This window comes from Rhinolophus sinicus, linkage group LG06 (assembly GCF_036562045.2).
Source record: "Rhinolophus sinicus isolate RSC01 linkage group LG06, ASM3656204v1, whole genome shotgun sequence".
NCBI classification, from domain to species: Eukaryota; Metazoa; Chordata; class Mammalia; order Chiroptera; family Rhinolophidae; genus Rhinolophus; species Rhinolophus sinicus.
This window is the reverse complement of record NC_133756.1, coordinates 110,781,856-110,809,400: the sequence shown is the minus strand read 5'-3', so window position 1 is coordinate 110,809,400 and position 27,545 is coordinate 110,781,856. Positions and strand designations below refer to the sequence as shown.

The window sequence follows — 27,545 nt, the reverse complement described above, 5'->3', positions numbered from 1 at the left end:
TGGAGTCACAAGAAATGCAAGCCGGAATTTGGGGTTTGGAGAGTTATGACGATGTTCCAGAAGAAGATGACATGACTGTATTTGAATAAATGTAGATTTTTGTAAATGAATAAATGTAGATTGTTGTACATGAAAAAATAAGACATCACCTGAAAATAAGCTCTAAAGCGTCTTTTGGAGCAAAAATTAATATAAAACCTAGTGCTATTTTCAGGGAAATATCGTAGTTCACCATAATCAGAAGTGTCTGGATGCTGATTGTAACCACTTTAAGCACCTCTTGTAATTGCAAAAATCAAACATGACTTGTATTCATCTTTTGTTATTGGTATGTATTGTGCACTACAATTTTAATGCAGTTTTCCTTTCTTAAAATGTGTATAACTTTTTTTGGCATCCTCTGTATACATACCTAGATTTCATATTTTTTTTTAGGTCTTTTCTCACATGTCATCTTAATAGAAATTTCTTTATTTCCCCTTCTATCTAAAATAATCTCTCACTGTCACCCTTCCTACTTCCCTACATCACCATTCTCTTAATTCTGCTTTTTTTAAATAGTATTTACCACCATCTGGCATTATATTGTATGTGTATTCATTAATTGTCTGTCTACTCACACTGTAATGAAACTTTGTGAAGACAGGAACTTGTTTTATTCATCATTCTTATCTTTAGTGCCTTCATTGTTGCCTGGTACAAAGTGATGCTCAATAAATGTTTATAGTTCACTGAATGTAGACATGTAGACTATATGGACTCACACGATATGGCTGACCCCAATACCAACGCAAAGAAATTCTGGATAAAACGTAGAAATAAATACTTGAAATATACAACTAAGCTCAAACACAAGAATTGGAAATCCCTCGGTGCCAGAAATGCAGCAGAAACTTGAAACCAGAACAACCAACTTATAAGCCAATAATATTATATATGGACTGCATAAACCATTAATAGCTTGAGATTGAAGTTTAATGCCCACCTGGAGATAGGAGATGTGGTATAGATTCAAAACTGACCCTTGCATAAAGTCTCAGTTCTGGCAAAGCTGCCGCTTAGATAAAGGGATTAAAAATATATCTCTGACCTTGTCTTAAGGAAGATGGTCTCTGTTTCAAACAAAAAAAAGAAACAAAAAACAAAACAAAACCCCAAAAACAGTATTTTCAGGGAATTAAAATTCCCAAGCCAATCATCTTGTGGATGTGTATTCCAAACTTACACTACCCATGTGGTATGTAAGTTGAGAAATAAACATAAAAAAAAAACCCAAAAACTGTGGTTGTGGACAAGTGAAACCTCTGCAGTGTTCAGCAGAAGCAATCATGCAACCTTTCTCTAGTGATAGCTCTGCAACCTAGGGCAAGTGTAATTACCACTGATAAAACAATTTCTATCAAAGTTGAATTTACAATAATCAAATATAAACTACATGAGGAAATACTCCACCAGGAGGGAGAGTCATCACACACAACAAATGGAAGAAGTGGTACACAAAGAATTTGAAAAAAAGAAAAGAAAAGACTAATTTGGGAGAAAGTACAAAATCTATGTGTTTAAAATGATAAAATAGTGGGTGGATTGAACAGCAGGTTTTTCATAGCAGAAAGGGAATTGGTGAATTAAAAATCATGCAGAACACAAACTACAAAGAAAATGTGATGGAATGTGTGAAAAAGATTGTGATATGGCGGATAGAATGAGAAACCCAATTTATATCTCCACAGAGGGAGATAATAGAAAAAATGCAGAAGAAGCAATATTGGAAGATTCAATAGTTGGAAATTTTCAAAATTAAGGAAACACATGAATATTTGATGAAGGATACCAAATTCTAAGCAACACAAAGGAAAAAAAAATCACTTCTAGGCACTTTTTAGTAAAACTGCAGACTGCCAAAGATAAAAAGAAAACTTTAAAAACAATCAGAACTTAATCAGAGCTCATTTAACACTTATTGCATTTATCACACAATAATTAGAAACAGTAAATTAGAATAAGGTGAAGCTGCCATTCTAGAAGCACAGAAAAGTGTTGGTTGTTGTTAGGCTGACAAAATTGGAAAGGAAAAGCTAGTGCGCTAGGCACTGAGTTAGATTTTTTTTTAAATGTGTTACGTAATTTAATACCCAAGAATTCTCAAGACATATTAACCACCTTTCATAAAAGTAAAAGTGAGTTCAGAAATAAGTATCTTTCCCAGTCATACTAGCAATAAATGAAAGAACCAGAATTCCTGAGGATTTAACTCCAAATTATGCTAAACAAACACAAGAACTCAAAACAAAACAGAACAAAGCCACATAGCTGTTCTACTAACATGACTGTGTGAATTTTACGAAGTTATATAGCCTAAGACTCTGTTTTCTTATCTGTAAAATGGGAATGAAGATGGTACTAACCTCACAGAATTGCTGTGAGGGATTGTTTTCATGTGCAGGTAACATATGACTTTGCACAGATTAGTACTTTTTAAATGCTTGCTATTTGTGTTTTAACAGTTAATTATGACATGTGGCAGTCATTCGTTGTAGGAAGATGCCATGGTTTACTCATCTTTTGTTCTCGATAGCCCTACATAATCAGAATCTTATTAACACTGACTAAATTATTATTAAAAAAACATAATTTATGTTCACAGTATTGACCATGGAATAATAAAAAGAAAGTCAGACATTGGTATTCTCTAAGACTGGAAAAGCCAAGTTATTCATTTAGAAAATTTCTCATCAAAACTGATAATTAATTTGCAACACTTTAAAGAATAAATTTATCAGGAAAACTTCGTACATGGAACAGCTCCTTCCCTGATGTTTAGGATTCAATGGCTGAGCAAATACTAACCATACTCCAGAAGGAGAAAAAAAGGTCTGTTTCTCAGAAGGTGTTCTCTGGATAATAAATATAGATAATAACAGTCTATCAAATGGGCTTGATGTGTTTGTTAGGAAAATGTTAACATATTAGGAGAAGATGACAACCTCTAGCTTATACTTTCCTGTTGTCAAGGGTAGAAAACTTTTTTTTTCCTGAAGTAGTCTTTTTAAACATTGTGTAAAGCTAGAATACCAGTCTCCTTTCAATCAAATGTAGGAATAATTGAGTAAAATGAATAAATGTATGAATAGTCAAAATAAACACAGTCTTTGAAAAGTTTGCTAACCCTTAAGTCAGTCCAAACAGCACCTTTCCTTTGGACTCCAGATGAAATGACTACTCCCTCAGGAAATATTGAACATTAATGACCGTATTTATACTTCAGATCATATTAAAGTTTATACATAGTCTGTCTCTGCAGCAGGATCTGGAATAATGCCAGTAGTTAGTAGGTTCCAAAGAAATCTTCATTAAGTGATTGAATTTAATAACTTAGATTGACAACTAATAAAGTGCCAAGTTGTATGCTGATCACTAACAATGGTAGGACCTAAAGGGTCCAGAGCTTATATAAATGCTAACATCAACAACAGCCCTCAATGATAAAGGAAACCACCGAGGAATGCTCATGCTGCCTCCTGAGTGAGGGCCCCACAACTGTGCTGGCTCTTTCTATACTTGTTCTCAGCATTTGCCCAACTTGCCTAAAGATGAAAATCATCTGAGATGTATTTATGCCAGTTCTCAGGCCCCTGACTGAAGATTCACTAAGTCTAAACGGGCCCAGTATCTAGATGTTTTTAAAAGGATGGCTCTTGTAATTAGGTAAGAAAATCTGGAAAAAAAATATTGTAATCCTCACAGCAACGCTTTCAGGTAAGTAAGATTAATTTATTGAGACTTAGAACCATCATGGGACATGCTCAAGGTCACACACCAAGCAGTTGACAGAGCTGGGGTTCAAAATTAGTCCTGCATGTTCCAAAGCCTACAAGTCAACTATCTGACTTTCTCAGCCAAGGCAAGCAAAAGGCTATATAGGATGACTGCTGTTCCTCAAACTTGAGGAAGCCACGGATGTCCTCCAACTCGGCCCTTGGATGAAGTGAAGCCGGTTTCCAACCAACTTAACAGGAAACAGGATATAGAAAGACTGTGTCCAGAGCTGGAGTGGGTCTGACCTGGTTTAAATTGGTTCCAGCCAGACAAGGAAAAAAACAGCTGTTTGGAAGTCTCTGTCTTTGTCTCTGAGTCCAAAGGCAAGTTCTTTTTCTCAGCCAAGGTAAGTAAAGGGCTCTAGGATTATTATCATCCCTTTTTACACAGGGGCAAGAGGCCAGGTGGCATTTCCAAAGGCGACAGGTATTTCTTAGTAAAGTCATAAAGAGAGCTCTACCGGTGCCCTCCCAGTAGGAGCTCCATTGTACCTTTTGTGGTGTGGTCAGCGTTCTGCAGCTTTTCTGCGTGGGAACTTCTGCCTGTCCTCAGATTTCTAAGTAAACAATGTCAATATTTACCAAGAACTTGTAGGAGTATAGAGAACACTGCCGGCAAAGTCGATCCAACTGTAAAGACGCAGTGCGTTAAAGACATCAGATTTGAGAGACTATAAGGGGGAAAAAGGCTACTAGTAACTGTCCTGTATGCTTTTACGCTATCTACCTTATTTATTTCTTTTTCTTCTGCACTTGACTTTGAGCTCCTTTCGGACAGGGATTGTTTCTCATTCATCATTGGATTTCTAGGGGTTTGCACAGGGCAGAACATAATGAATGCACAATAGATTGGTAGCATGCATTTGCGAAAGAATTTAGATTAGGTAAATCCCCTAATCTCACGGGGTCTCAGTTCCTTTTTCTGAAAGGTGTAAATGATAATAATTGGCCACTTATTTCACAGGGTTGCTGTGCTAATGAAAGGAGACATCCTGCCAACGATAAACTATCGTATGTGAATAGGAGGCAGATGGATTATGTCCCGTTCATCATTCTGCCCAAAGTAGGTACTTAAACAATGTATAATAACTAACCTGAACCTTAATGTACCGTGAACATAGCAGCACTGTACTTGATCTCACTAAATTCTCATTTCAGGTCTATAAAGTGGTGACTGATAGTATCGTGCAGTAGATGAAAAGGCAAAGCCTAGGGGGACCAATGACTAGCCCAAGGTCACATACAGAGAGGCGTGGAAGAGCTTCGATTGAACCATGGGGCATCATTTCAACGTCCTTGTCCTTAAAAGTTAATGAACAAAAATGGAGCTGGAATTGACAGAGGGGCTAAAAGAGAAGAAAACACACAGGATAATTCAGCTAATGAATGCGAACAGATAGGCAATGCAGAGAAGACGTCAAGTAATATTCCGAGGCGTAAAATGTATTTAAGTCTAAGATACTTTCTTTAAAACAAACATCATCCACAGCTTCAATACATTCTCCTTAAGAAAACAAAAAACCTCTGCAACCAATTCCTCCAACAAATTTCACTACCAAAGTATGATGAGTGTGTTGAGAGTTCTCGAAAGTGTCAGCATCTGCTTTGCTGGGGCCCATCTCATCTGATCATTTGTTTGACAGAGGAACAGCTCCAGCTTCTGCAGTTTTCCTGAAATAATTGCTGAGATTCCCCTCCCCCCAATTAAATCACCCAGTGACAGCTGCAATTCTATTAGGCTACTTTTTTTTTTTTTTTAACTTGGTCAGAAGACAGAGGGATAACAAGGTAAGGTCTGCAACAATATAAATCATGTGAAGAACCATCACTCAGTGGCTTCGGATCCAAATCAAAGCTATGAAATACAGGATGACATTAGATGCTGAAATGAAAAATACCAACCATGTCTCTCTGAGGCTCAGGAATTAATACACAGCTACATTTTATATAACAGTCTGCTCAGAGGATTAGTAAAACAGAGGCTGCAAAACCTGGAAATCCTCCTACCCACATTAAGCTAATTGAGTTGGAGACATCCAATTCATCACATTTGCAGCCTGATTTATAAGCAACTCACCCTGCCCTGGAGTGAAATGTTATGAGCTAGCTATTCTGAAAATTTCAAACCAAGCAACTCTGAACCTGTCAATATCTTAATGGTACAGAGAAAAGATGAATCCCATTCAAGTGCACTCCTGTGATCCTGATGGAAAAATAAATATCCAGTGCACACTTTATGATGGACATTTCCACAAACTGTCTAGCCACATAATCAGAAACCCTCTGTGCCTGAATCCTATGGAAAGCACATTATCATTTTAGCAAGTTGATGGGGTAATTTGAAATCAGTTCCTTGCTAGGATGCAACTTCCATTCACCATAAAGAAAATAATCTTATGAGCGTTAAAACCCGAATTCAGAGAGGCAAGATATCATAGTCCTCAGCTTGCATAGCTGGTAAAAGCTTATGCTACTAATAAACAGAGAAAATCGCCTTAGGACCGTACATCAAAAGTCCTGAGAGGAACAGGATGAGAAGCAGAAGCCTGGCCTTTAGAGCACTCTTCTGAAGCAAATGGACCCTCCATCCTTCTTGTCTGGAGGAACCTGTTGATCTCTGCTGCTGAGAGCTGCTGTGGAATCAGGTGTGCCTCACTGACACACTGGATCTGGAGGCCTCCTCCTATTTCTTCTGAAGCTTACAAAATAATTCTTCTTGAGAAGGACAAGCATCCCTCATCCAGGCAGAGAAATGACAATCACAGGTTGTCAGAGATGGAAGGGAGCTTGAAATTCATTCCACCCAGAAGTCCTTAACCTCCAGTCTATGGTCCTTTGAGAGTCCATAGATGGGCTTTAAGTGATCCATATCATTCCTGTAATTTTATGCAAGATTTTTTTGGGGGCATATACCCACAAATGCATATTGTCCCCCTCGCTACCGGGGACAAGGGCTCACCATTTTTGGCAGTTTCTCAAAGGAACTCATGACTTCACAAAGGTTAAAAACACTTCAATGTCCTATCTCATACTGGAATCATCTCTATAATATCTCATTGAGGATTTTCTAGCCTCTGTTAAAATACCTTCAGTTACAGTAAACTCACTACCTTGTGGGGCAGCCCATTCTATCTTTGGACAGCTCTATCAACAAAACAAAACAAAACAAAACAAAAACCCCCCAAAAAACAAAAACTACATGGACTCTGTCTCCTTATTGTTTACACGAGTGGTCACACTGTCTACAGAAAATGTATAGGGGAATTGCTTCTTGTGAACAAACTGAAGCCAGGATTACCATGTCCCCTAACTGAGTCTATTCTCCAAGAGCATCACTTGTGTCTTTGATGTTTCCATTTAACATGGTTTTAATCCCCTCCCCAGCCCATTTGTCCTTCTCTGGAAGCACTCCAATTGGTTCCCATTTTCTCCAAAATATGCTTATCAGATCTTAGTACCACACTCTGGAACAGTGTAGAATCGTCATCTCTTTGTTCTTCATATGACAATTCCATTAGTACAGCCAAAAATTACATTGAGTTGTTTGAAAGCTCCCCATACCGACAACTCCTTGAACTGACTGTAGGCTGAACCCCACCCTCTCAACCTCCCATTCCTTTATCATGTGTTTCTGTTCCCTTCCCCATGATCATTCGAAAAAGGAGGAATGAGGAGGAGAGAATGGAAGGGAAAATGGAGACCAGAGAAACAGGCAGGGAAGATAGAGGTAGCCACGGGAATCTGGCAGGGGTGGGGGACGTGTTGCTGTAAGCCCAGATAGTGAAATTCAAGCTGACAAACAACAACCTCCTTAATCTCAATCACTGCCTTAAATATGTTTATTATTATCTTCAATGCACAAATATGGAAACTAGGGTGCAGAGAGGCTCAGTGATTTCCCAAATGGCACACTGCTGACAGCAAGCCCCCATGCCCGGCAGCTGTGGTAAAGCAGCTGATAAGAGAGATGACAGCATCACCACATGTAGATTGGTCTTTTAGATAGGGGTCCTCCCAATTTGGTTTTTCTAAAACTATCTCCTCAGTGCTTATACAAATACATAAAGTGATAGCAGAGTTAACTAATAATAAGGCAGATGTTATTCTTGCTGAATCAAGCTGATGCACACAACTCAGCTGGAGAGATTTAGGGTGACAGCGATTTTTGTCCAATGTCAACAACCTGGATTTGGCCCTTTGGGAAAGCTGAAAATTGGCATAAACAAATAAAGCGTTAGTGATTACAGTTTCCGGCAACATCTAGAAATTGGAACAAGGAAACTTCTGTGACCTGCCGTGTAGAACACACTCGCTCTCTACTTTTCTCGTGAAAAGGAGGAATAAACTCTGGGCTAGGAATCCTGTCTCAGCTTCAGCTGTCTGCCTAGCAAAAGTCCCATAACCTATCTGACTCTGTTTTTCATGTGTAAAATAACAGAGTTAGACTATGTTATTTCCAACGCCCCTGCTCAATTCTAAGTGCAATGATTCTGTTGAATACCAGGTCACCTGGCTAGGGAATTGACTGCCTGGGTCCATACACGATCTAAATTATAGCAAGGGGTCATGTTGTTGAGTAAGGGGCCGGGGCTCCTTTTCCAAATTCGTGTAAATATGTTGAATGGCTAGTGGTAGCTCTGCTTTAATTGTTCATAATAGAGAAATAAAACCTGTTTTTAGAAGTGCTATGTTTAAGTTTTATATTGCTTGTTCATAATTAAAATCTGGTAATATAAATGTCTTGTTATTCTCTGGGAAAATAAACCACCAACAAAACAACTTATTAAACTAAATTCCTTCACATATAATTTCAGGAGATGAAACCAAAACAAACAAACAAACAACAAAACAAACAAAAAAACTCTGGAGCAGCAGTTCTAAGTGCAACTACTATAATTTCAAGCTGATTTTCACAAAAGACCCTTGATTTGTATGTGTGCCCTGGGACTTAATGGCCCTTAGTGTGAGTGGGGGAGGTTGTTCTCCCTTAGTGTGATATGTAAAGGGATTTCAATAAAAGCCCCTTGAACACATTTTAAATGAACTTAAATGTGACCTCGAAATTGGCCACTCTAACACCCTCAATGTTCTGCCAGTACAGAAGGAACAGATCACCTCCCTTCCGAGTGATTTTGGTGAGTCAGCTGGCCTGAGGGAATACATCCTAGGAGTGTTGCACTGGGCTTAAATCAGCTAGCTTGACAGTGGCAATTCCTCTGTGAGTGGGGGAAAATCAATTCAGCTTTCTCAACCACATTTTTTCATAAAGCCGTCTCTCTTAAATAAGCATCATGAGGTTCTTTTGTACATGACTATAGAGGAATTTAAAAATCGCCTCCTGGGATACTGTTAAGTAAGGTTAAATAAGCACTTAGTTATATAGTTTCTGTTCACTAAATGATTCATGCACCTCTTGATTTCTCGAATGGCGTTTAAGTTCCTCATAGAGAGAAACTCCTTTTATTACCTCTGGTGGTGTTAAGCAAAGCCCTGGGAACATACATGGCAATCATTGAATAAAAGCTGTGGCAGTGTAGAGTTTGAAGCAGCTGTTCCTGAAAGTTAGTGTGTAACAAAGTCACTGGAGAGGTAATAAACATACAGTGCCCAACTTTGGTGAAGTAGGATGGGGGTCGACCTCTGTGTGATTCCGAGACACACCCAGGTTTGAAAACCACTGGTTTAAGTAACTTAATTGGTAGTAATGGCAGCCACAACAGAGACTGGGCAGAGAAAATAGGAGTACTTAATACTGGAAAGAGTTCAAGTTCAGGCTCTGCCGTTTCTGACCGATGTGTTCGAGGGAATGATTTAACTTCTGAACCTAAGGTTTTCTTCCCCACCCCACACCCTCTTCTGTAAGACGGGGAAATTGGACCAGATCAGTGACTTCCTGACTTTCTTGACCTTGATCACAATAAGAAATGTATTTTACAACATGAGCCAGTGCACACCCAAATATATCTACACTAAACAGAAACAAAGGTTTCTACCTGTGATGTACTCCATATTTTGTATTCTGTTCTTTTATTCTATTCTAAAATTGCCAAGGAAATTCATTGCACATCTTCTAATGGGTCAGTTGCAGTTTGAAAATCTGGATTTGATGAGGTCTACTGTCCCCTTTAGTTTTAAAACTGCATTATGCTCACTTGCTCATACTCGAAGAGTGAGGGGTCTGATGTAGCTGGACTCATATCCCAAATCTATCAAGGACTAACTGTATGACCTTAGACAAGTTTTTCTAACTTCTTTGTGCCCATGTCCTTGTCCATAAAGAGGGAATAATAAGAAAACCTATCTCGTGGGGTGGTTGAATGAAATAAACCAATACATGTAAAGCATTTACAACAGTGTTAGCATGTATTAGGAATTCAATAAATGTGTTTTATTAGTGTTATTATTTCTTCTAAAACAGTCTCCATACAGAAAGCTTGGTGAGCAGATATAAATACAAAGAAAGAAAAATTCATGAAATTAAATTTTAGACCTTAGCAGCTGCTTCCTACCCCTTTCCTAGGACCTAATAGTTTTGTTGAACAAATATAAATGAACAAATAAAGACTGCTGATATAGCCTAAATCTCTTTGTCAAAGAGAGCTCCAGGTTAGTATGTACTTCATTTAAAAAACAACAGAATTATACTATACGAAATGATACTAGAGTGATTCCTTAGGGTTTACACAAGTGAGAGTTTATCGGCATTTAGAATTAGTAGAGTATGATTATAAATACACTGCTAGACCTAGAACAAAAACTGATTCAATTTTCATGGACTAATAATAATATTCTCTAGACTTTCAATATGGTTAATGTGTGAATTCAGTAAGTTCTGTAAATGCCTCTATTTTATTACTCAAAGATACTAGACATCAACTTGTTACTATGAAGTAATGCTTCTTAAACATATCAGGAGTTATATATCTAAGTCAACGCTTCTCTGCAAGTAGACACTTTGAAAGATTATACACATGTTACAGACTTGTTTGGACTACCTGGCCATGCCCCCAGTTTATTTGCTATACTTTGTTTGAACTAACCAAGGTGACATTCACATTCACGTGAAAGACAAAAATTTTGGATAATATACCCTTGCTTACCTGAGGTAGGGATATTCTATAGTGTAAAGCCATTCTTTCAAGGACAACAAGTATGAAGATATGATAACAAGTGCCATCTTTATTGAGACCTCAAATGGTTAATTGATCTTAAATTCAGATTTGCTCTCGCATACACATACATTTTTCTATTTTTAAGTATAAAATAATTACCATTTACTGAGCACCTACTAGGTGCCAAGTGCTATTCTAATGACTTTCCATGTATTATCTCAAGTGATTTCTACAGTAACCCTGTGAGTTACACACCCTGTTTCCCCAAAATTAAGACCTAGTCGGACAGTCAGCTCTAATGCGTGTTTTGGGGCAAAAATGAATAAAAGACCTGGCATTATATTATATTATATTACATTATATTATAATATATTACATCATATTTATTATATTATAGAACCAGTCTTATATTATAGTAAAATAAGACCAGGTCTTATATTCATTTTTGCTCCAAAAGACGCATTAAAGATGATTGTCCAGCTAGGTCTTATTTTCAGGGAAACACGGTACTATTACTTACAACAGAGAGGAAGTTGATAGATTTGCTAAAGGACACATCTAGAAAGCCAAAGAGCCAGAATTTGAACACTAGTGGGTCTGATTCTAAAGTTCATCTGCTTTCCATTAGCTGAGAAAGAGTTAAAGATTCTATCGCCCAATCAATGTCAACACTTTTTTATGAATGTATGGTGTGCCATTTGAAATAATTTCTATGTATCTTTGCTAATAAAAAAGAACTGAAAACACACTTCCTGAAAGGTTACAATTCCAATTTTTTTTAACGTGGAAGGGTATAGGGGATTATGTATCATTTTAGGTCACCAACGACAGCAGCATCATTCATGACAGTAATAATCAGTATCCTTTACTGATGGGCAGCCTCTGTGAGCTTTATGTATATTATTGCTAATCGTCACAGCAAGTCTTGGCGGAAGCGAAACTTAGTCTTGAGAAGAACTTCTGTGTGTAATTGAGTTAACTCTTTCGTAATATCTGCAGCTACAAATAATCACTAATGATACCTAGAATTATTACAAATGCTCCTCATGTTTTTATGCCTTTAATATGCACAATAACCTATTATTTCTTAGAGAAAAATGTATTACTAGTGCTATACCTGCTGTGTAGATGAGAAAAATAGAATATCTGGATGTCGTTCCTCTGACAGCTTTTGAAACCCATGGTGGGAACTCATTAACCCACGGTAGGCTAGTTCTAGAGAGCATTCTTGAATTGTGAGATACTGCAGTAGGTCCTATACCTACCATTTTCTTCTTCCTTTTTCCAACTTCTGGCTTCAATATACAAGGCTATGCTATTAACTTTCCAGTTAATAATTACTGAAGCAAGAAATGTTTCATTTGCGTAGACTTTCAACCAGGAGCTTTTGCACCTGGATTCAGGCTGCATCTGTCAAAGCCATATTTCACTCAAACTTTTCCTCTCGCCAAGGTCTGGGCCTGGAACAAAATGCGTTATTCACAAGTATGAAAATCTCTGCCAAACCATTTTTGTATTTTTATTAGCTAAGAGCTTCTCAATTTAGCCTCCAAAACTCAGTGTCTTCCCCAAGACCAGAGGCTTCCTCAAACAACAGCTCAGCTACTTCTACCATCTAGTGGCAAGAAACAGAAATGAACAGATTTTTATATTTTTGAACGCTACTAATTTGCTAAAATAGCAACATTAGCTTAGTTTTTAATTAGTAATCTCACTAAAAGTACTATGGCTAGAGATGAAAAAATGTATTTATTTTTTTCAGTTGATTGTCAGGATGTCCGTCATGACTATTAGAATCAAATATATACTAATACTATGAACAGCAATAAGGAGAGCTACTATTTTTGTGTATTTCTTATGTGTCAAACTCTGAGCTGAGATCTTTGTACAGATTTTTCTCACTTAAACACCATAGAAGCAGATGAGCAAATGCCATTATTTTACAATTGAAAAACTGAGGCTTAAGGAAGTTAAGTAACTTGAGGACGCCCGCACAGCTAGTAGGTACAGGATCTGGTATTTGAATCTGGTTGAGTCTGATTCTAGAGCCAAAATGAGCTTTATGTTGTGTTTTGCTATTGGTTGGGTTAGCCATAGTCTATGTGTCTGTTGTAGTATTTTAAAAAGTGCATGCGCCCAACCAAAAAATAATTTTATTTGGAAGAAAGGGTTCCATGACCAACATGTTTGAGAAATACTCTGTATTTCTCCATCTTATCCTCATCTATATCCTCATCTTAGAGGTTTATTTTACATATTATCACATTAAAAATTCTGAGAAATCTTTCAATATGTTAATGGGGCTAACCTCTCAAATGTTTTCAGCATTTGTCCCTTTATTTTTTCTTATAATGATGACAAAATCCCACTAGGTGTACTTTGGGAAATCCTGGTCTAGTTTCATTGTAGATGCCAATAAGAGAGAAAAAAGATAAAAACAAAACAGAGAGGCAGCCCATTTCAGAGGATTTTATTTTTATTAAGAGCAAGACAAATGGAATATCTAGAAGAAAGGACAATATCTAGTTCCATAAACATTATTTATTAGGTTGGTGCAAAAGTAATTGTGGTTTAAAAGGTTAAAAATAATTGCAAAAACCTCAATTACTTTTGTCCCAACCTAATAGAATAATAGAATAAGGTATATATAAAGAAGCTAATTGTTCAGATTCCCTGTGCCGTATGATGTTATGACCAAGTGGAGTCAGGCAAGAGTTAATAGGCACGCTTTCCTGGAGGAAGAGGATTTATTGTACTGTTGGCTAAAACATACCTTCCTCTAAGCAAGCTCCCAAAACTCTGGTAAAAAAAAAAAAGTAGTCAGTGAAACAAAGTGCACTTTCTCTTTCTTGCCTGCAGTTCTGTATATCAGCTTCCTCATTCATGAGCAATGCCCCTATAATTTCCCAAACTTGTGCTGCCTGCAGATTTGTCAATGTTTTCCTGTTTGTATTCAGTAAGCACCCAGTTGTTCAAGGATATAGAAGTCTATCTCACTCTCTTATACTCTCACTTTCCAGTAAAGTTTTCCAGAACTGTTTATTTTTGTCTCAATGAGAATTAGAAGACAGAAAATCATATTTATCTGATCAAATCAATTCATACCAATCTAAGAAAGATAGCTGCAAACTTCCTTGTAAATAGTCACTGAATCTAAGATGGCTTTGACTGTAAGACACATCTTTTTTTTTTCATGTACGCTAGGAGATACGGCCAAATTTAATTGTAAGAATTGATTTTAGGGCACCTCCAGATTTCAGATATGTAGTACATGAGGAAGCAATCGGGTTTAAAATTGATAAAATTTTGTATCAGTGATGATAAGGAAAGGGAAAAGAGGGCACGGGAAAGGGAAAAGCAAGAAGTCTATGCCTTGACATTCTATCAATGTCACCAAGAAGGCAATTATTCATAGCAGTGTTCATACGGATGCTTAAAAATAATTAATTTTTGAAATTAATTTAAAAAAGTATTTGTTGAAGAATTGAGAGTATAATAATGAACAAAACCAATATAGACCCTGACCTTGAGGGTGTTAATATAAAGATGGTAATATTGACAGTAAATTTATTAAAACAAAATACAACTAATGGCTATGAATAAAAGTAGAATTAAAACAATCAATTCGATTTCTAGTCTAACGAATGTCATGGTAACATGAAACAGAGCATAAAGAATAGCGTTATTCACTGAGTGGGAGTTGAATGTGTAACTTCTGCACTGATTATTTCTGAAAATGATGATAGTTTATGAAATTGAGCATGTGTAGAATGAATATTTGAAAAGAAAGAATAATGAAATAAAAATTGCAGAACTAGATTTTGCTGGGTCCTGAGAAGGAGAAACAGGAGTGTTGTGGTGGGATGGACTTAGCTGGGTTCTTTGATGACACAGGAACCTAGTGTAAGGAGTGTATCTCAAAGAGAAAAATTCTTCAGCTGCTCAAAACAAAGTATGTCTCTCTTGCTAAGCAACCTTGTATCCATCAGTGGAAGAATGGATAAAGAAGAGGTGGCACATGTATACAATGGCATATTACTCAGCCGTAAGAAAGAATGAGATCGTTCCCTCTGCAACAACATGAGTGGACCTAGAGGGTATTGTGCTGAGTGGAGTAAGTCAGACAGAGAAAGACAACTGTCAGATGATTTCACTTATACGTGGAGTCTAGAGAACAGGACAAATGAACAATCAAAAGAGAAACAAGCTCATAGATACGGAGAGCTTTCTGACGGTTGCCAGATGGGGGGTAGGGGATGGGTGATGAGGCGAGGGCATTAAGATGTACAAATTGGTAGTTACAAAATAGTCATGGTGATGTAGAGGATAGAATGGGGAATATAGTCAGTAGTATTGTAATAACTATGCATGGTGTCAGATGGGTACTGGATTTAATAGGGTGATCACTTCGTAAATTATATAAATGTCTAATCACTGTGTTGTACACCTGAAACTAATATAATATTGTATGTCAACTGTAATTGAAAAAGTAAATATTAAAAAAGAAATAAATTCTTACAATCTCAAAAAAACCTTTTTAAAGAAAACTAGCCCACAAATGCTAGTTTTTGTCACGAAAGTGGAACATAATCCCTTGGGATTGAAATATTTTAAAATCAGAACCTGTTTTTCTTATATTTCCTCATAATGTTTCCACTTATCCACACTCTTCATGGTTCCCATTTAGAAAACTATATTTCTGACACATTCTCTTATATTTTATATCTGCTTAATTATACAGAATAAAGTTCTATGAAAAAAGAACCTTCAACGTTTACACACGTGGAATCAATGAATAAAAATTTAAAGCTAAGATCTCTTTAAAAGTACAACAATTTAGGAGAAGGTGATACAGCACAGAAGTGATAAAGAATACTGTCTTTGGGTCCAGAGAGAACTGAGTTAAAAGCACTGGAATTCCCATTTACTAGTTCTGTGGTTAAAGGGAACGATTTAATTTTAAAGTCAGGTATACTATCTCTTAGAAGTAAAATGAAACAAATGAAATAAGCTATTTTAAGGTATTTGTCATGGTAGCTAGTTGATGATAATAACAAGATCAAAACAACATTTGGTGAGAGCTTACTATGTGCCAGGCACTTTCTAAGCAGTGCACATGTATTATGTCATTTAATTAGTATAAAAATCCTATGAGATAAGTATTATTATTACTTCCACTTTAAAGATGCAGAAACTGTGTTACAGAGGTTAACTTGATGAAGGTCATACAACTACTAATCAAAAAGGCTAGGACTTAAATCCAGGTATTCTAATGTCCAGATTCTTAAAAATAAGTCAGACAGCCCCCCACTCCCACCACCATATCTCTTCTTCTCTCTCTCTCTCTCTCTCTCTCTCTCTCTCTCTCTCTCCCTCCCTCCCTCCCTCCCTCCCTCCCTCCCTCTTTCTCCTGTCTCTCAGAAAGTACTGCTAGATGCCTGGGGTCTCACAGTATCTAAGCTTCGCAATTTGAATTCCTGTTGCAGAGTAAGAGTAAGTAACAGATAATTAGAACTCAGGTCCCTTAAGTGTATATTCCGGGGGTGCCCCCCAAAAATGTATGCACCTGACTTGTATTCATTTTTTGTTATCAGTATACATTGAGTATTACAATATTAATGCAGTTTTTTTCCTTTCTTAAAATGCGTATACATTTTTTTGCATATATATGGGGAAACAAAGGGCATATTCATGTTTTAATGCCCTTTGTTTCCCCATCACCTATTAGGATGCACATAGTAGATACTCAATTAATATTAATTGAATTGACCTAAACTGAAAAGAAAATGCTCATGTTTTATATTATAGGCCAATTTCTTTTGTGGAAGATTCTAGGTAGCATCTGAAGAAAGAGCATTCCCATCTTGAGGCGAGGAAAGCAAATTCCCTTGAATTGACCGCTAAATTGCATTTCTTTCCAGCCCCATACTTCACACTGGCCAAGCCACTCTAATGAAAACAAGCTAAGCAAGCTCATCTATCAGCCAGGCAGTGGGTGTGCACCAAAGGTAGATGAATCTTAGAGAGGCTTCAAGTGATAATGCGGAAGAAACGATTGTCAAACCTGCATCAGTGAGATTACTCAGCTAATGTTTCAGAGGCTGTTCAATGCAACGTTTAAACTGCTATGCAGCCATCTCACATGCTGTTTAGGCATGCGTGTGTAAATTCCTAATGTATGCTAGAGAGCTACAGCGTCTCCTAGGTAGGATTCAGGGGGGCAGAATCTGATTGTGTCTTTTGCCTTCTTGCTTTTCTCCCTTTTAGTGCTTGACCCAAGAATACCACACAAATCAAAGAAGCAAAGAGGTTGAAAATATGCCAGGTCTACCTGCGAATTTGTACCTTCTTAGCATTTCTCTGACTCTAACAGGCTTCCTTCATGAGAAAAATAACACATTAGATTTTTAATCATGGCAAGTTTTCCAAACACTTGAACTGTGATCATATATAATAACGACCTTAAAAACTTGATTAGGAAATGTGTCCTGTTGCTACAAAAAAGTACCTGTGCTGGAGCCAACCTGTGCAGGCATGTGCAAGCCTCGTGAGCCCTGTGTTTCAAAACTTTCAGGACCTTCAGGTTGGTAGCCTGAAATCAGCCATGATGGGGATACTTACACCATGAAATTGGCAAAGTCTACACATCAGAATGTTGTATTTTTTTTCCTGGAGAAATTGTGAGTGTTTACCCCTATCACTATTACCCCTGTCACTATTGCTGGTAGAAGAAAGGTACACAATCTCCTCATTAAGGCAATCTAACAATGTATCTTGTTCAGCATAACCGACACTGCCAGCGGGTCCTGGCCCCGGAATAGCGACCTCACAGCCTGGGTTCAGAGTCCTGGGTGAATCCACTTTTCTATCCTCTTCAGAATATCTTGGGGGCTACACCCCTGAGATGGTGGTTCCAAAAAAGAAAGAAAATCTATTCTAACCTTCCTGTTTCATAGCAGGGGTTTATTAATTCTTAGGTGGCTACTTTAAAAATTGATGTGAACTGCTTTCAATAAAAACATCACTACAGTAAAACGATAAAAAAAAACACCAATATTTATTTTTAAAGAACAGGATAAGAAATAAAAGAAAACAAAGAAACAGAAAACCTAAGCTAAGGAAAACCACTGAAGTTAAAGACACTTAACTCTGAGATTACTGGTAAGCAAAGGATAAAGGGAAAATAAGAAAGAATCCTTTATATCTGAGATCTAATCTTCAGAAAAAGCAACCTTTACCCTCAACTCTAATATACATTTTTCACATAAGGCATTAAGTACAACACATGGTATCACTTCACACAAACTATAGATGTTCAGATAGTTATATAGTCACGTATATGTTGAAGACTTAGTTTTACAAAATGAAGATCCTATTATGCTTTTATTTTTGGTTCTATTTTTCTTTTTCTTTTTTCTTTTTTTTACTGTAAGCAGGCTAGCTTTAGATTAGCCTCAATTATCCCACTTAATTTGCAGCCTTTAGGAGCTGTGCTCTAGGGAAGTGCTAAGAAAGGGAGAATGACAAGTTGGGAGGGAAACAAGGAAAGGAGGCTCCATCAAGGTCCTTATAGGGATTCTTTCCACCAGTTAGAAAGAAAAAAAAAAACACAAAAAAAACAAAACTGAAATTGAAGTACGCTCAATGCAATCCAGTCTCCCAGCTCTGCCCTTTCTCAATTTATACAGGTCAGCACACAGAAAAGAGTGTGGGTGAACATTTGTTTGCAAAGATAGAAGGGTCCTTAAAAAAGGAAGGCATTCATCTGACCACAGAATAGAATCATTGATTCCTAGAGCTAGGCTAGACCTTAAGTACAATTTCATGCACCCTCTTGCTGAAGGAAGTCCTTTCACAATGCAACGGCCAGGTCATTATCCAGACAGGGAACTCCTGCGTTTTGGGGGTAGCTCTAACTGTCAGGTGTTGTGATCTTATAATGATCACAAATATACATTCTCGTTACTTATGCACAGTGGTCCTATTTCTGCCCTCCAGGTGACACCAATATTGTATTTCTCATATGACAGCCCTTGAAGTGTGAGGAGGTGAATAAATCTCCTTAACCTTTTCTTCTCCAGGTTAAACATACCTATTTATATCAGTCATTCAATGATTTCCAAAGAGACTCTAGGGAAGAATTGAACAATGAATTCCAGAGACATAATATTTACATATTTTTACATATTATACAATATTCACTGGAATTTTACAATTAGCCTAATATTTTAACTAATTGGTGGTAACTACAGCTAGTTTATTTGATAACAGATTGTTAGAATTCCAGGTTATTTAAAATGTATCAAATTTTAGAATTATATTAAGCATAATAGCCTTACTTTGACATTTTGGAAAGTATAATAAGGTCCCAAAAAGCATCAGGGCCAGCATTATGGCTACATTTTTCATTGTAAAACAGCCATATGGAAAGTGCTGTTGAAGCAAACGTCCTGGCTAACAACACACACACACACAAAAACCCTTTTTTCAGTAATAACAGGTTACTTGGTAGTTTCATTTCGTTTTTCATTTCAATTCTCCTCTATTACATCATTGACTCTAGTTCAATTTTTCTTTAACATTAATCAACATTTATAAGCGATTACCCAAAGCACAAAAATCCCTTAGCATCAGGAAAGAAAACAGCAGAGGAATTTGCAACCAAAGAGCACAGAAAATCCTCACTCTCGTTCAATTGCCCCTTCTTGTCAAAATACCGTTTATCAAGAAATTGTTTTCAAGTAAGGAAAAAGGTAGAAAGTGTTGGAAGAGTATAACACCAAGTAGAAAGGAATACAGTATAAAATAGGAGTGTTGATGACCTAACTCACATATTTTCCCTTTTAGTCGACACGGTAAGGCAATCACTAGGTGTTACCATTTTATATTTACTTCCATTGTCTTATCTGGGTCCAGGAATAGAGATGGAGAGAGAACATTTGAACAAAACCTTGATGGACTCCTGGGCTTTTAAAACATGTGGTTTTTATTTTCTCTTTCAATTTTTCAATCTTGGCTCTTTCCTTAGCCCATTCTCAGCACCGAAACGGACTTGCCAGATACTCAAACAACTGCAAGAACAACTGCCCTGCGTCAGGAATTCCAGGTAAGCCTCTAAACCACAGAAAAATCCTTTGGCAACCATGGGCCACTGTAATGTTTTAAAAGAGCCTCATTTAATCAGGCAGGCAAACATCTCCCTGAACCACACAGACCAACCACCGCCGCCAGCTCTAAGAGCAATCAAACTGACCTTCAGAGGAGAGATGTGAGACTGCAAGACATATCCGTGGACATTTTCTATTTGAGATAGGTTCTTTTCTGATACATGCACGAGTTCAGGGCCTCTTACTTCATGGGTTAGTCGAGGTAAGGAATGATCGTGTGGAGCGTCCTCATCTTGGTATCGATACTTCTAGGAGAAAAGACAAGAAAGAAAAGCAAGCATTAGTGGTTGCAAAGGGTACAGTTCTGAACCGCATTTCTAACTTCATTGACAGGAGCCAGTGTGTACCTACTGTTGACCTCACCAAACAGGCTTTGCTGCAGACTCTTTTGGTGGTCACCATAAACCAGGCCAAGGGCAAGTAAACCAACCATCACTATCGACCAACGCTGATGACTTCCTTTTGCCTGACAAAGTACTATCTCTGCTTATAAGCGACAGAAGGGTGACAACGAATGATCCCTTTTCCTCTTTCCTTTATCATCTTCCTTCTACATGCCTGTAACAGTAACAGCAGCCTCTGACAAAGGCCATCCTTTGTGACTTCCAAACAGACCCAAGGAAGCTGGCAGAGAAAGAAAGGGCTCAGGACGAGGAAGCTGAAGGAGTACAGCCCTGGCCCTGGGATCAGTCTCTATCTTTAGCCTCGGCCTGGGCTTCCTATCTTTCTGTCTTGCATTGCTTCATTTATACTCGTATCAGTACTTTTCCTTTGGAGCTGTCTTGCTAGAATCTCATTGTTTCAAGGCTATTGGACCTACGAAAGAAAACAGAACATTCGCGTTGGAAAAATTCCCTGGGGCCGAAAGACCTAAGAAAGAGGCTGACAACTCCTGAATTACATCGAGTTTTTTAAAGAAAACTTACAAACAGAACTCACAGACAGACTTGGGCAGCAGCAAGATAATAGGTTTCCTCACCCAAAAAGGACAGGGCTTGTTATATAGAACCAAGTGGCCTCCCGAGTGGCACCAGGCTCACACAGGTGCCTTGTAGCCATGTGGCTCGTGCTTAAGGGCTGTTTAATCCAAACCAGTAAACAACTTAATGGGACCACTTGTGTATGCAAGAATATTCTTTTCAGCAGACACAGGCCCACCCCTCCTGGGTTTAACTTGTGGTCAGCTTGCTTCTTAAGATGGCTGCAAGATGGTGTCAGTCACAGTAAGTACCAGTGATCACTTCACCTAACAATTCTACGAACCATTCACAACCTAGCTAGTAAAATGTTAGTTAGCCTTGCTTTGCCTTTGTTCCCTGTGAATGGTACAGGGGTATGAGGGATAGGAGTCCAAACACCGTCATAACACCATCTCAAGCTTAACCGTGATGTTTAACATCACCCCTGTACTCCATTATCGTTATCACCAGCAGTTATTTTTTTTCACGTCAGATTACTAACATATCTCCTTACAAAATCATGGCTGTTTCTTTCATTTTTAGGGTGAAAAATATAATTTTTTCAACATCTGACTCATAATCTGACAGTAACAAGAAGAACTACCCAGGGGTGGCAGTTCAATCTGTTGTCCACTCTTTTTCATAAGTTGATTATCATTACTAGTATTTTTCAGAGAGGATTTCTCTGCTATGGTTGCCATTTGCTAAGCTTAGTATTAGTTTCAAAACAAAAATTACAGTTAACGACATCTTGACTACCATTTGCAAAGGACTCTAAGCTATTTTGTCCATTTCTTATCCGTGATGTTCCATTTTACTTAGGAGAAAACTAACACTCAGAGAGGTTAAGAAACTAGTCCAGGGTCACCTAAATAGTGGTCATCAGAGGTGGGACACTGTCCAGGTAACTTAAATCTGAATTTAATCTTTCTATTATCTTTCTATTATCAATCTTTCTATTATCTTTCTATATAATCTTTCTATTATCATCAACCCCTCCTCAACTCTCATGAGAAGACGAAACTCAAGTTTGATAACTCAGTCAACAGCTTGGTAGAAAACATTTCATTGAGAATACGCCACAAAATGACGTTAGGACATTTCTGTGAACTGCAAAATAATATACTTCTGTTTTCTTAACCTTATGAATAATTTGGGAAGGTAAGCTGCCTCAGAAACATGGCTCGAGTTTAACATTCATTCTTGATCAGTTATGTGTCCATTGGGAGTGGAATAATGTAATACATATGCCCATTTTAGTGCTTCTGGCTTTCAGCCCATCTGCCCTCCACATCTCTCCCCCTCTTCAATTCTATCTCAGGGAGGCACTACAATCTATGCAGTCATCCAAGCCAGAAAAGTAGGAGTCAGTCAGACTCCATCCTCTCTTCCACATCCCCCTACCATCTGCCAATTTAATAAATGACTGAGTCTGCCTAATTTATATCCTAAATAATTCTGGAATCTATTCCATCCTCATCCCCTGCCACCACCACTAACCTGCCCACTAATCTACCCACACTCAGATTCTCTTCAGCTCTCAGCCGGGCCACAGCAACATCCTCTGGACTGGCAAGACTGCCGCTAAGATTACCCCTTTCCCATCCATTGTCTCCACTGCACCTGGAGGCTTTTTGAATCACAACCTGACAAAGTCCTGTCTTTAAACTTGTTAGTGGCTCCCATTGCTCACAGGCAGAGCTCTCGCTTCCTTACCCTGCCATAAGCCAATCCCCAACACCATTACAGGAGCTGAGCCTCCATTACTTCTGAACTCTTTTCTCTCACCGTTCTCACCACAGGACTGTGTTATAAATACAAACAAATCATTATTTCAATTTTTTAAAGCTTTTTAAAACAATTGTGGTAATATACACATATAAAATTTACCATCTTAACCATTTTAAGTGTACAGTTCAGTAATATTCAGTAATATTCACATTGGTATGTAACCAATCTCCAGAAGATTTGCATCTTGCAAAACTGAAACTCTATACCCATTAAACAAACACTCCCCATTTTCCCCTCCCACAGCCCCTGGCAACCACCATTCTACTACCTATGAATTTAACTACTTATATCAGCGGAATCATAAGTATGTATCTTTCTATCACTGGCTTATTTCACTTAGCATAATGTCCTTGCGCTTCATCCATGTTGTAGCACTGTTAGAATTTTCTTCTTTTTAAAGGCTGAATAATATTCACTTGTATGTATATACAGCGGTACCTCAGGTTTCCAATGTGATCTGTTCAGGAAGACCATTCGAGTTCTGAAACATTCGAAAATCGAGGTGCAGTTTCCCCATAGAAAGTAATGCAAAATGGATTAATCCATTCCAGACCTTTAAAATCAACCCCTAAAACTGCAAATTTAGCATGAATTTTACTATCTAACGATACCATAGATTCATAAAATTTACGGCGTTCGTTAACCCGAAATGTTCGTCAATGGAGACATTCAAAAACTGAGGTAGCACTATACAACATTTTGTTTATTCATTCATTTGTAGATGGGCAGTTTGGTTGCTTCTACTTCTTGGCTAGTGTGAAAAATGCTTCTGTGAGCATGGCTGTACAAATATCCTTTTGGAGCTCTGCTTTCAATTCTTTTGGGTACATACCCAGAAGTGGAATTGCTGGATCAGATGGTATTCAATTTTCAGTCTTTTGAGGAACCTTTTAAGCTTTTGAAAACTTAAAATATGTGTGAGTAAAGCCATATTCATGTCACTCATAGAAGTCTGAAATAAAGATCCAAAGACACCAACCTACAATTTTGCAGTTAAAATGATTACTGAGGCTCTACAAGGATTCCTACAATACGATTCAGCTGGTTTGGAGGAAGATCTCATCCATAAAAATATACACCTCACTCACTTATTCAGATAAATAACTGTCAGAACACAGATAATAAACTTAGTTGAACTTATGTAGTGTCACAAATAACTTATTTTAAATTAATGATTTTCATAAATTTAAGACCCATTTCAAAGACCGATAAGTCCTAAAACGAGACTGTAAAACCCATCAATTAGTATTTTATTAGTAAAAATTGCTGATTTTAACATTCATTGATCTTTTTAGTCCTCAACTTTCACATCCATTTTCTGGGAAGCTTTTGTGAACTGCATGTTTGTAATTTTGTGTTCCCACATCTCCCTCAATCCCCCAATCACAAATTTTAATATGATGTTTGGTTGTGTATTTTATGTTTGGTGTTATACTGAACTATAAGATGTGTGAGACTGGGCCATTCAAGGCCTTGTGTATCCTCATATCTCCAGTCCTTAGCCAAATGCCTAGCACATACACTCAATAAGTACTTTTTGAATAAAGTTATAAATGACAATTGAACAAGTGAACGAAATGGGTATCAGTTGCTTAAGCTGCAAAGGTATTTTGACGGCTAAATACAACCTGTTTCATTGTAAAACATTAGGAACTCAGATTCAAGAAAAAAAGTCAACCACGTCATTTGCTTGACACAATCTTAAAAAACACCAGATCCTTAAATATTATATCTCTCTCCTCTTCATTCCTTTCTGTAATATATGCTAAGACTAGAAACCGAATAAGAACTGTTTCTTGACCTCCAAACAACCATAAGTTATTAAGTGAGTCATACATACGTGCAGCCAAGTCACAATGTACAATGATAATGACTGTAAGTACAAACTGAGTTCTGTGGGAGCAAAAATGGGTCATCTCTACCTCTATCTAAGGCTTCCCAGGCTAAACCAGAATCTAGAATGATAATAAAAAGGTAAGAGATATTTTAAGCAAAGGCAACAATATGTGTAGAAGAGATAAGTGATAAGAGCGGATGGTGTTTTAAGGGAACAGTGAGATCTCGAAATGGATTGTAGCGGATATTATTGTTCCCTTACCCGAATCTATGGAAATCCCTTTCACACACCCCGGGCCCACATCTGCTAACTTCTCAGGAAGCTTGCCCTTGGGGGAGCAAGGCCTCCTCACCTTGATGTGACTGGGAGTGATACTGGTACTCCCAACTCCCACACCTCAGAGTGAAACAAACCCTGTCGTGCAAATTACACTCCAGAGCACCTGTGGGATCAACCTGAAGCCAGACTCTACCTAAACCTGCATTCTTACGGAGCTCCTTGGTGCTCACCTTCCTGCCTTAAGAATTTCTCTTGGGAACTGCCCTCCATAAGTCATGCGCACACTAATACCCATGCTTCAGGTGAACCTAATGTAAGTTCTGGATGGAGCCTGGAATGGCAGGAGACAAAGCTGACAGGCAGACCGCTGTCTATTGTAGATGACAGGGCCCCATTTAAGAGACTTAAACAATGCTCTATCTGATGCCAACCAGATAGACCCCTCCTTTTTTTGCTTTTTCTTTCAGTTTTCTACAAGTGGTGACTAAGCAAGAGATGACAAGAACTGGTGAGAAGTACCATATTTAACTCAAATGTACGCCTCCAAACAAATCACCCTGACATGGCATAGTTGACTCCCCATCTGGATTCAACTTTGGCTGGAGCAAAAATGATTTTTTGATTTGTAATACTAACCTAATAGTAATATTAACATTAATGCTAATATTAACAGAAATATTAATCCTCACACTAATGCCAATATCAAAACCAATAATAATAGTAGCTACACTTAATGTGCCAGAAACTATGCAAAATGCTTTATATGCATCATCATACCTGAAAGATAGGTGTCATTATTCTCCTCATCTGAGGCTTGGATAGTTAGATGCCCAACTATCTTATCTGCTGAGCGTCGAACCAGGATTCAAACACGTTAGTCTGACTCTACAGCTAAAACACTTAAATGTTCTTCCAAACTGGTTAGGACTTAAAGATCTTAAAAGACCAACTTTATCTTCAGGAAATACAATTCTTAGGAAATTCTGAACAGTCATCTAACAAGGGAGATTAAACAACTCCACAGAGGTCACCTCCTGACTTCAGAATCAGCTCATTAGAGCTGGACAATTCTGAGTCATCTCTCATTTCAGGGCTTGTCTAGTAGGTACTGATGCCCTTCTTGGCACATTGCAGGACTGTATTGCCTGCAAAAGGAGGGCCATTTGAGGAACACCTCTGTTTTGAAATCTGTGCCTACCTCTTTCCTCTCCTCAACTCAGTCCACTGCCGGGTACTCCAGAGCAGAAGAACTTTTATAGACAGATTATATTTTTTCTCCCAGCTCTAATAGGACTGAGGCAGAAGAAGTGCTCAGGACAGGGAACATTAATACACAATTCATGTCCTCCTGTCTTGGCTCATTTTATTCCTCGCTGCTGGAGTGTTATCCCTTTCCTCCTTCTGAAGCTTAACCCCTCCATTCCAGACTCCTTCATCAGGCAAACTATTCTAGTTCCTTGATAATTATAGGGTGTCATCTCCTCTGGGCAGTATTCTCTGACTGTTAAGGTTGAAAGGACATCCATCCTTTACACTCCCATAGTATTCTGCACAGATTTCTGTCATTGAGTAACAACTCTATCCTGCAATGACCTGTCTGTGTGCCTATCTCTCCTACAAATGCCTCATGAGCAGAGATGGAATCCTATGCATCTCTGAATCTCCACTGCCCCGTGGATGACTGACAAGTAGTAAAAGATCAAGACATGTGACCACCGAAGTCAGCTGAAATAATCTGAGCCACAATATGGCATACCTGATCAAAAAGCCCTCCCCGCTAAATCTGCATGCAATCACTGTCATACTCCTCTTTTACCCGACAACCTTCTGTGGATGGACAAAAGCTGGGAAGTCTGACCAGATTCTGCTCACACATTCTGTGGGTGCCTGTGTGAGTCAGAACCATCCTGAGTTACCCACGATTCCAATGCAGGAGGCTCCATGCATCTGATCCCTCAGTGGAGGGAGGACCCCTGCACAGTTTAGAAGATGGTGTTGCCCTGGCACCACTAGCATGTGTATGACAACTGAGGGAGAAGTCTCAAATCTTTCAAGGCCTAACAAATAAAATCTGGGTCTATCTCGGTTTCTGCATAAAAAATACTCTGCTTCCCCCTTGCAGCAGAAGTTGGCACTGGTCTAATGAGAGAGAGAGAGAGAGAGAGAGAGATCAAACTCAGGGAGAGACAGAACATGTCTGTGTGCTCTTGAAAGGTAAGTAATATTAGAATACCAACAGTTAGTGAACACTCTCCATGAACCCTTCTCTAAGAATGTTACAGAAGTTATCCCATTGAAGACCTACAGCAACGTTATGAAGCAGGTACACAATTAAAGAATGTTTATGGTTTCTTACACAAAGCCTAACATTTTGGAAATGCTCAAATCCTCTTAGTCCCACCGCGTCTGTTAACTCTATTGACAAATAGCATTCTCCATGGAGTCTTATCTCCCGCTCTGTGACTTAAATTCTTTGAGGGCAGGAACTCCTACCATTTACGTTTGTCTCCCACACAGAGGTCAGGCCACAATACAGGCCAAGTAGTGCGTGTCCAATAGGTCCAGCTGACTGAAAGCCGCTGCTG

General features: G+C 38.2%; 1 protein-coding gene across 9 annotated transcripts in view; it reads right to left on the bottom strand.

The window, feature by feature from the left end:
* Window positions 1–27,545, bottom strand: part of DLG2 (discs large MAGUK scaffold protein 2) — a 1,902,684-nt gene that overhangs the window by 946,949 nt on the left and 928,190 nt on the right. For 8 of the 9 annotated variants that reach the window (XM_074335659.1, XM_074335660.1, XM_074335661.1 and 5 more), the window contains one exon: window positions 20,181–20,342. In XM_074335659.1, coding sequence (XP_074191760.1) covers window positions 20,181–20,342 — 162 coding nt within the window. The remainder of the gene's footprint in view (window positions 1–20,180; window positions 20,343–27,545) is intronic. The other variant, XM_074335668.1, reaches the window with a different exon arrangement.